The sequence below is a fragment of the Aulostomus chinensis genome, chromosome 15, assembly GCF_037954235.1.
Source record: "Aulostomus chinensis isolate RoL2024-O1b breed Wild chromosome 15, RoL_Achi_v1.0, whole genome shotgun sequence".
NCBI lineage: Eukaryota > Metazoa > Chordata > Actinopteri > Syngnathiformes > Aulostomidae > Aulostomus > Aulostomus chinensis.
In genome coordinates, this window is record NC_141334.1 from 13,587,887 (window position 1) to 13,597,664 (window position 9,778).

General features: G+C 40.8%; 2 protein-coding genes across 3 annotated transcripts; one reads left to right on the top strand and one right to left on the bottom strand.

The window, feature by feature from the left end:
- Positions 1-1,393: 1,393 nt before the first annotated feature.
- On the bottom strand, positions 1,394-5,215 carry LOC147248817 (uncharacterized). 2 transcript variants are annotated; one of them, XM_086226476.1, is made up of 4 exons: positions 4,713-5,215; positions 4,210-4,322; positions 3,233-3,580; positions 1,394-3,147 (listed from the first exon to the last, which is right to left on the bottom strand). In XM_086226476.1, the coding sequence occupies exons 2-4, from the start codon at positions 4,280-4,282 to the stop codon at positions 3,041-3,043; spliced, it is 528 nt and encodes a 175-aa protein (XP_086082602.1). In that variant the 5' UTR covers positions 4,283-4,322; positions 4,713-5,215; the 3' UTR covers positions 1,394-3,040. The 2 variants fall into 2 exon arrangements, with proteins under 2 accessions (XP_086082602.1, XP_086082601.1); XM_086226475.1 differs by lacking the exon at positions 4,713-5,215 and having other exon boundaries at positions 4,210-4,702.
- thy1 (Thy-1 cell surface antigen) lies at positions 4,707-9,778 on the top strand. Its single transcript, XM_086226477.1, has 4 exons — positions 4,707-7,927; positions 8,406-8,449; positions 8,596-8,919; positions 8,997-9,778. The coding sequence occupies exons 2-4, from the start codon at positions 8,419-8,421 to the stop codon at positions 9,101-9,103; spliced, it is 462 nt and encodes a 153-aa protein (XP_086082603.1). The 5' UTR covers positions 4,707-7,927; positions 8,406-8,418; the 3' UTR covers positions 9,104-9,778.

Below are 9,778 nucleotides of genomic sequence, written 5' to 3' on the forward strand. Positions count from 1 at the left end.
TATTTTGATTTACAAACTGCAATAAAAGCATATTTTATAATAACTGGGCGAATGAAGCTCTGCAGTTTAATAATTTGGGGGGCTGTCCTTTACTGATCTTTGTTGAACAATCCTCTCTCATATAAAGCAAGAAATCTGTGCAGGTTAGACTGTTCCTTGAGTCTCTCAACAACTTTTGATCTTTTACATTGCGAGGAAAGCGTGATGCAGAGTTTCCATCATTTGAACGAGCAGTTGTGCAAAAAGCTGTTCTTCCTGTTTGGTGTCATGCTTTGATTGAGTCATGATAGAGCCAGAATCCTGAGCTCTAAGTGCTACTTTAAAAAAACAAACAAAAAAAAAACTTGTACCAGTCTGTTTTACCACAACTGCTGCGGTGGGAAAAGAAGTGAAACATTTTGTGACTGTAGCTGATCAGTATAAAACACTCCATAACAACTCGTTAAATTCCATGGATCTATTAATGACAATGTGATGTCATGTTTGTATACACTTGCAGTTACTTTATTACAGGTGTATAATCACATTAGTGGTCTGTTATGTGCAGCTCATTTGATGTAATTTATAAGTTGTTGGCAAACCAATGCGTGTATCATATTTTACAAGATGTCTTATTTGCAAAGGCAATTTAGGAGGGGCGGCACGGTGGTGCAGTGGTCAGCACTGTCGCTTCACTGCAAGAAGGTTCCAGGTTCGAGCCCCGGCTCCATCACAGGATCTTTCTGTGTGGAGTCTCCATGTTCTCCCTGTTCCTGTGTGGGTTCTCTCTGGTACTCCAGCTTCCTCCCACAGTCCAAAGACATCAAGAGGGGACGAGGCTGATTGATACTCTAAATTGACCGTAGGTGTGACAACAATGTGAAGTGAATACAAAATATGTAAATAGACACAACACAAAATGTAAATATTCCAGTTTCTCAAAACTGCACTGAGGTGAAAGCTAACATTAGTGATCGCTCTCCTCACTGTCAGTAAAACATGGCATGGAATTGAATAAAAAAAAAATAGCCCTGGTTCAAATTATTGCACTTTTTTTGAATCTGCTTGGAAAAACTCCTGGCATCTTATTCTGATGCACATGAGGGATCACTTCTCTCACCTGAGTCTATTACCTGGACGTTGAAGGCTGCTGGTGCCGCAAACAACAGTTCCCTCTGCAGGACAAAAGCAGGAAACATCACAAGTGCACCAAGGTACATGTAACAGCTTCAAAAGCTCCAAAATGTTAAATTGAATAATATCTTACAGCTCTTAGATTATGAAGGTCTTTGGTCGCATTTCAGACAACAATGTGAAATGTAATGATTGGTTTTGTATATTGCTGCAGTTAAATAATGTGAATATATTCTTTTTTTAATAATAAAAAAAAGTTCTATATTACTACTTTATTACCAATACTATATGTCAGGTGCAAAGAAAAATACTGGAAACATTTATCTGTGCGTTTATACTTTTATTTCGTGTTATAGTTGTGTGATAGTATTTAGCACACCTTGGGTGATATCGTACAGTAAGAAAAAGCAATTATCTATTTGAAAAATATAAGCGCATCTTAATTAGAAGCGTTCTTTGCAAATAATGTAACACCGTATAGCATTAGAAAACAAAAGCAACATTCAACACAAACTAACTGTGGACATAACATTTGAAAAAAAAAGGGCCAACAACTATTATCAGGAGCTGGAGGCATTACACTTAACACATTAAAAAAAAAAACTCTAACCCTAAAAGATACTTTCACACTGCTCACATACTATGTACATTAATTCAGGCATTCAGTAGGAGAGCGATGGCTAATATCATCACCCTGTGTTTATGAGAGTGATTTTTTTTTTCTCTTTTCAGTGCAAAACATTCCATTATCACACCCCGCCATTGTTTTGGCTGACTGTTCATCAGCTACTTGACCTGTTTTTCTAACAATACTTCACTCGGATGTATTTTGCCTTGAAAGTATCCACAAATAGAAATGTCTTGAACTCGCAAAGGAGTTTTTTTTTTTTTCCCACAGTCGTGTGTATTTAAAAGCAGATGGAAAAAATGAAACCTTGCTCGAGAACACTCGGAGGTAAAATACACTTTTTAGCGAACGTATTGCTTTGAGATATTGGTCGCACACACAGGTCCTTTTCGGCTGTTGGGCAGATTAGCGCTGACTGTGGAGCACTAGTTGGGTCTGAGGTCAGAGGTCAAGTGAGGTGGGAGCACTCCAGTCGTGATATATTTGTCGAAAACTGCTTCTATATAACAAAATAGAGAATTGTCAAAGGGGTTAACTGGGGGAAAAAAAACAATCTTGTAACATTTAACATTCTACCCCATATAACAGTGCTAGAAATTGGCTTGGCATAGATTTTTATTGAATGTTAGAGGGTCAAAGTGCCCTTTGAAAGCTCTACTGTTTTAATTTTTCATGTTAACAGGCCCATCTACCCTAATAATGAAAATATCTTTCTTTACATTATTGTTCTTTTACACCTAAAGCACATGTTGAGAGTGGCAGTGCACTTATTTGAATAAATCTAAAATTCGAAAGTAAATTGTGTCCATGGGCAAAAAAAAAAAAAAAAAAAAAAAAAAATATGGGGGGGGGGGGTCATGACTCCAACAGGCTGAGAACTTCTTGTCTAGGATATATCTGGTTCAGCATATTTTCACCCATTAAATCCAACTGAAATGTTTTCCACTCTCATTTGTGTTCACATTGACAATAAGATGCAATATAAGTACATCAGGTATAAACTGATTGTTTGTATTTAGAGTTGAGCCCTGTGAGTCTTGTATACAATCACAACAAATCATAACAATCATAGCACAGCCAGAATATCAATGTACTTATGATATATAGAACTTCTAGTTTTAGTACCATGACTCCTACACAACCTGTGTGTTTTCTTTCCAGTTCCAGTATTTATTCAGTGGTTTTAGTGCCCTACAAAAAAATATGAAATATTACAAATTAAAAACCATCTTGTATTGAATCAACCACAAACTTTGTTAAAAAACATCTACTGAGTTGTCACCCAGTGAAAGGGAGAGATCAAGGACTCAGGAGACCCACAGCCACAGGAAGTGACATCACCAGTGACAAAAACCACGGGGCAGATTGGAACATAACGCTTATTGCAGAGCAGATTGGAAGAATCCCTGTAAGAGAGCAAAATGGGAGTTTAGATATAGAGTTTATCTACTGGTGGTATTCGGATGAACCTCGAAAGCGGACTCTACTCACGATGATGCACTGCCATGCTGTTCTCCTTCCAGCTGCTGCCTTGGTAAACCCTGCAGGTGTACGTGTAGGGCTTCTCGTCAGCCAGCGGGGCCCAGGTGAGGCGACACAGAGAGGGATTGACCAGGCTGACGTTGCTCCTCCTGCGGTCCTCCATGGAAACGTAGTTGACAAAGTTGGGGTAGGTGCTGCCCACCAGCCGGCTGTCTTGCCGGTACTCGCAGTAGGGACCCGGGACCTGGTAGGTGGGCGGGAACTCACAGTCGACCCTGACGTTCCGCTCCAGGTAAGTCAGACATGGAAACATCTGAGGCCCCCGTGGTGTGAACAGTAATGTGTTCAGTGTGTTCACTAAGACATACAAACAGCACGAATCACACAAACATTTTTGACAAGAATGAAGTTGTTTTATTAATTTTTCACTTTGAAACAGAGAAAAGATATAAAGTGTCTGCACCCAATTTACAGCTCTAACAGCAGATTTTCTTGAACTTTTTTTAATAGATATATTTTGCCTAAAATTTATGCTCCGTCATCTATCATCATGTAGATAATTAATCACAGCCACAAACTTTATTCATGTCTCATCAATGTTCTTGCTCTAGAACACTTAGTACCATTGTCGTGTTTCTGGATTTAGATGAGGTATTTAGATAGATATATTTTGAAAATCACCTGCTCCCTTGCATGTCTCGGGAGGAGCATACACTTTGTATGAGATCCGGCAATGACATTACTGCAACATTATTAAGATATCATTTTTTGGCTGGTTTTAAGGGGGGAAAAAAATACAACACAATCTTTTATAATACTGCAGTTTCTATATCTTTGTTTTCAAAATCTACAAATGAATCTCCATGATAATCATCCAGAAGGAGTTCTTAAATAGACAGGGGTCTAATTTGGGCTTGAGACACCTCAAATGACACCCTATTTAACAGTGTCTTCAACTATAGATGAAAAGAAAAGAAAAATCTTACTGTGAGTTTGCTGCGCTATTGTTATCCTCACCAAGAGGAGGAGACAGCCAGTCATGCACAGGTGAGGCTCCATCTTTCCGGTCAGATCAATAACCTTCACAGCTTGATGGAACCTGGCAGAGTTCAACATGGGACATCATGAGAAAGTTGAAAATGGAACCCCAGAACACCAGCAGCGATTAAAAGAGAAAACACAGGTAGCCCGCAGGGACAAAAAGTGATATGTGCTTATTATCGTCCCAGTGGATTCTGTAGAGCGGTTCTGAATGTTCCTGCATGACCGCAGTCCGGGCTGCAGACGAGGCTACGCCCATGCGGGTTCTTCGCACTGCAGCAAACTGCCGAGCCTCATTCGCACTCCCCCTGTCCTGCTGCAGCTTCCACCGACATGGACATGCACACATGTACGTTTGTCAAATATGCACTACTGGAATGTTACATCTGCTAGTCTGAGCTTGATCATGTCACCCTGCAGGTGAGGCAGACAGACAGTCCTACTGTACCTGGCTGCTGCTGCTGCTGCTGCTGCTGGTCACAATCCTGCGCTGCTGCGACGCTGCTGAGATGAGTAATACTCTCCACCATGCGTGCGCGCTCGCTCACACACACACACACACACACACATCCGCGCGCGCGCACACACTAGGCCCCTTGTTTATTACTAAAAGATGATATCCTGAACGCACTACTCGTTGAAAAAGAAATGACAATCTAATATTTAAAAACACACATTACACTGAATAGTACACGAGTGCTCTAACCTACACCAGCAGGCCTGCGATGTTCTTCTCCACTACTGTTCTATTTCAAAACAATGTTCTGACATTGAGCATGATTTTTTTTTTTAAAAAACTGCTGATTTTTTTTCTTTACCTTTTTTTTTTTTTAAGAATTCGATTGGCCACGAGCTGTGTTCTTCACGTGAGGAAGCCAATCGCAGCCCTCGCTCAGAACTGGGTTTGATTGAAATTTGAAAAATACCCCATTCGGCTTTGAAACCTGACACATCCACGTATGTGACAGTGACAATCACATGAAAAAAAAAAACAGATTCCATTGCATTTCTAGGCTGAAGGTGTTCTAGCATGAGGTCCGTGTCAACCACGTTTCACCACAGAGATCTCCAAAATTGTGTTTACTGTGAAATTAAGAGAGAAATGCGTCGACATAAATAGGCAAAAGTGCTTAAAATAACATAATCCGGTACAATTTAACTCAAGAGCTAAACCGATAGTAAGTTTCACTTACTGTGGGGGTAATATTGCACCGTGAGCATCTATTCTTCACATAAAGTTGACGTCAACTTTATCAAGCGTTGTAAACGACAAGCGCTCCCCCTGCAGGACAAAATATGAAACCACACATAGAGAAAGCCAAAAGTAGACGTCAGTGTTTGGTGACATCTAATATAAAGGAAAGAAGGAGAATATTTGGGGCGTGTCCTCAAAGTTGAGCTCAGGCCTGTGGAGAGTTTAAGCCTCTTGATAATTAACAATATTCAAATACAGGGAACAAAACATACACGCATGAATAGGACACCTTGAGTGAATGCATGAGTAGTTTACTAGTATACAAACTTTTGCTGGTACATAGGGGCCTAACAGTGTAAATTATCCTGGATACTGGTCAGCCCCCCCCCCCCCCCCAAGTGCCTTCTTACCATAGAATAATGCGCTACTTTTTTTTTTTCAAAAGCACATTGGGATTCATTTACTTACTACGACTGGAACTGAAGGGCCAAGCTTCAGGTTGGTCATGCTAGAAAAGTTTAACTACAAAATCAAACTTCCTGGATACTGTAAATGTGTAAGGTTTGATTTACAGATGTGACAAGTTTATAGATTAGGATCAACTATACAGAACAAACTTTTTTTTCTTCCAGGTCTTTAAGTACCTTCCTGTACCACAAACTTTACTAGAACCCTTTTTTCCCTGAACAGATATAATGTTAAGAGTGAGAGAGGGAGAGAGAGAGAGGAGAGAGAGAGAGAGGAGAGAGAGAGAGAGGAGAGAGAGAGAGGAGAGAGAGATTCGACACTGTCACAAAGATGGCACACAGCAAGTGCTGGATATGGACCCAAAGCAGAGACACATTACACACTAATGTCAGAGTACATTGTTCATTGTTGAGGGGGAATCACGCCTCTGAGTTTCATCCGCAGTGTATCAGCAGACACATCTAACAGCAGCAGAGATGCAGGAGTCACACAATACCTTGGCTAAACTTGCATTCCTCGCTTGTCAAATACGAGGAAATTGACTCGTCCAATTACATCGAGTGTAAATGTAAAGTAAATTCAGTGGGAGGCCGCAGTTATCCTCTGCTGTGCGTCTTGCAGAGACCTCTGCAATGCTTCTGTCAGTGTCCTGAGAGACTGCCTCCGTATGGCAGCTGTTCAGCTACTGTCCAGGAAGGACCTTGAGAAGATGGATGAGCCCTGTGAAGAGGATATATTAATCAGTAATACGTACCTTTGTGGATTGGTTCCATTCAGGTTTTAAGGCAACATCTCAATGTTAGATCATTTTGAATATTATTTAAATGCAGACTTTGTCACTTTTATTGTTTGGGCGTCTGCATTAGCGATAGCAGGCATTGTTAATTCACACGTGAAGCTCTCTTGTTTGTTTTTGTACATATTCAAAAGTTTGTAGTGGATGTCAGAGGCCTGAAATGTTTTCACAGTGACGTGTTCACTGCACCTAAAGCACCAGAGGAGAGTGAGGGAGGATTCTACCTGCCCCCCCCCCCCTTCCTCTAGAGCAGCAGAGAGGCAGACAAGTTGTGACATACACTACTACACAGTAATAGAAGTCTCTGTGTACACGAGGGTACATGAGAGTAGAGCCTCTGCGTAAAGCGACCACCAGTGCTTAGCTTAGCTTAGCATCAAGACTGGTCACATATCCTATGTACTTGTATAGAAGCATTAGCCATCTACGTTTCCTTGTTGCCCCACATGTCACATTTGACAACAGACTGATTTGTATTCTGTTCAAGCTTGTGCTGCAGTGTCACTTTCAGTGCTGCGAATGCATCTGATGTTTTGATGATTTTATTGCTGATAACCTTTTTTTTAAATGTATTCTTAGAGATAGTACTTCTCTTTTAAATGCAGCTATTTTACATTTAAAATTGTTGATGTTCCATGTGATTTGTCTCTTGCACATGCAAATGGACACAGCGGCAATGTGGTTGTGTTTGCTCAAGGAAAAAAAGGGCATTTTTCAATCTTGAATAAAAGCACAAGTATCAAACTATTCCTTTTATCATAAGCCTATTAGCAGATTCCCCAAAAGTGTTATGGAACTGTAGGTGAAATTGTATTAAATAATGAAATAAAATAATATTATTTTGGGCAGAGGAAACTGCTGACACACTGAATTAGGAAATAAGCTGCTGAGGTGTCTGAGATGATTCATCACGTTTCTTTTTTTCTTGGTCATTCAGACCCTAAAGTTAATCTCTCAATACAACACCGGAGGGATGTATATTGACATGCGATCCTCTGTCCTCTGGTAGAAATCAATACAGATCCTTGTACAATATTGAGAAGTGTCCCCAAAGTCCATTGGAGCAGCATTTACTCCCCCTCCCTCACTGCCCCCCCCCCCCCTCCCTCACTCTCTCCTGTTTCTTCTACAAGCCGACCTCTACTGTATCTACCCCCGGCATCACTGCGGAGCACTGAGGAAAGCTCCAACTGCATCAGACCAGGTGAGAATGATTCATACACTATTATTGAAAGGATCTGATAGATGGTAAATATTGAACTGGATTATAGAGAATAGCTCTCTCTCTTTCATTCTGTGTGAAATATTTGATTTAACACTGGAGTCCAGGGCAAATATTTGAATGTAAGCAAGAGTAGGTGAGCATCAATCAAACAAACTGCAGCTGTATTTTTTTTTAACATAATGAACACAAGTCAGCTGATAATCAGCCTGCGCTCTTGAAGAGGTTAAGAACAGAAATGCGTCATTGTTGGCACCATAAGTTTTCATTTCATGTCTTCATGCATAAACGGTGAGGCTGTGTTGTTCTTCAGTATTATGACACAGTGGCAGTACTTTCATTGTCTGGAAGATTTGCACGGAACCTCAATTATTTGATGACATGAAAGCAAACTAAGAGACTCAATGTTCTGCATGTTGGCTGATAATAGTTTTCACTGACTCTTATTTATCTTATTCAGGAAAGTTGGGAGAATGTTCCTCCTCACCACTTTTTTTCTTTTCGGTAAGGTCATTTAAGGCTAATATTAAGTCACTGCTAGAGATTTTAATAAGTATGAAGATGATTTTGTGTTTTTTTATCATTTATGACCACACAAGAAGTTTCTAGATTTTTGTTTTTTTTCACTCTGATCACCTCTTTGTGTGCAGGCTTTGCATCAGCTCAGAAGGTGATGAAGTTGCGTTACTGCTCGATAGATGAGAACCATCTCAGGATGGACTGCATATACGCACTTCCGGCTGAGTCACCAGAACCTTTTTGCAAGTATACGCAGGGTGCAAGACTCCTTGATACCACTGACCCTGATGAGGAACAGCATGCACCCTTCAAGCACCGAGCCAAAGCTCGTATCTTCCCGGGCAACGTCTGCCGCCTGCTTTTTAAAAACCTACCAAACGGCAAGTCCAACTTCACCTGCAACATCAGACAGGGGGACTCAGCCACGGCGACCAAAAGTTCAGTGGTTGAGAAAAGTAAGATGCTCATATTCAGTATTTATCATTTCAAATAAGTAGCAAACAAATTGCTTTGTTATTTGTTCTTCTTGCAGGGCTCCTCCTCCCCTGCTCAGCCTGGAGTGTCCTGTTACAAAGCTGCAGTGACCTGCTGTTGACCTTGATGACACTTCCTCTACTGCTGGGGGTTCAATGGCTGTGAACGCGGCGCCAAACTGCTGCATACCTGCAACCGATCATCTGGTGACTGCTATTGGACTCTCTGGAAGTTGTGTGTGAACTGAATGTACACACAGTATACTGTATAGCTAGTATGTCGCAGGCTTGTAAGCTTACTCTGCGTTATGCACTCAGTACTAAGCACACACTGTATACACTTTATATTATCTACAGATCAGCTGATTTTGACAGCTTTGATCTTTGTAGCATAACAGCAATATTCTTTAGACATTTTAGGGATCTGTTCCAAATGAAAAGACTGTTATGTAGCTGATGCCTCCAGTTTTGTGTTCTCTTATTAACATGGATGCAAGTTTTTGAGCCTAAAAGTGATGCAGCATTGCATTAGAGTGCGATGTGATGTCACTGCTGAGATTAAGGTAAGCAATCTAGTTTGCGTGGTTAAAATCGTTCCCCTGTGTCTCGCCTTGGCAGCCAAGTGATGAGGGGGGATAGAAGCGACCTTGAACCGGTGGAAGATTGTCTTGGATTTATCTTTACAAGCAGAGAAACAGCTTCTTTGCTGGCTACTGATGCATACATGACCCATACACCCATACAGTTTATACACTCACACACACATATATATATTTATATATATCCCTGAAAGTTCAGCAGTCAGATCCACATTTGTGAGGGTTCTGTTGTTTGTACATCC

What these genes read in the sequence shown, in the direction of transcription:
- thy1 (XM_086226477.1), top strand. Translation starts at nt 8,419, where the DNA reads ATGTTCCTCCTCACCACTTTTTTTCTTTTCG. An exon ending in CACCACTTTTTTTCTTTTCG is followed by an intron (nt 8,450 to 8,595) that starts GTAAGGTCATTT and finishes CTTTGTGTGCAG; the next exon opens with GCTTTGCATCAGCTCAGAAG. An exon ending in AAGTTCAGTGGTTGAGAAAA is followed by an intron (nt 8,920 to 8,996) that starts GTAAGATGCTCA and finishes TTCTTCTTGCAG; the next exon opens with GGCTCCTCCTCCCCTGCTCA.
- LOC147248817 (XM_086226475.1), bottom strand. Translation starts at nt 4,339, where the DNA reads ATGTTGAACTCTGCCAGGTTCCATCAAGCTGTGAAGGTTATTGATCTG. An exon ending in AATAGCGCAGCAAACTCACA is followed by an intron (nt 3,581 to 4,209) that starts GTAAGATTTTTC and finishes TGTATGTCTTAG; the next exon opens with TGAACACACTGAACACATTA. An exon ending in CAGCATGGCAGTGCATCATC is followed by an intron (nt 3,148 to 3,232) that starts GTGAGTAGAGTC and finishes GCTCTCTTACAG; the next exon opens with GGATTCTTCCAATCTGCTCT.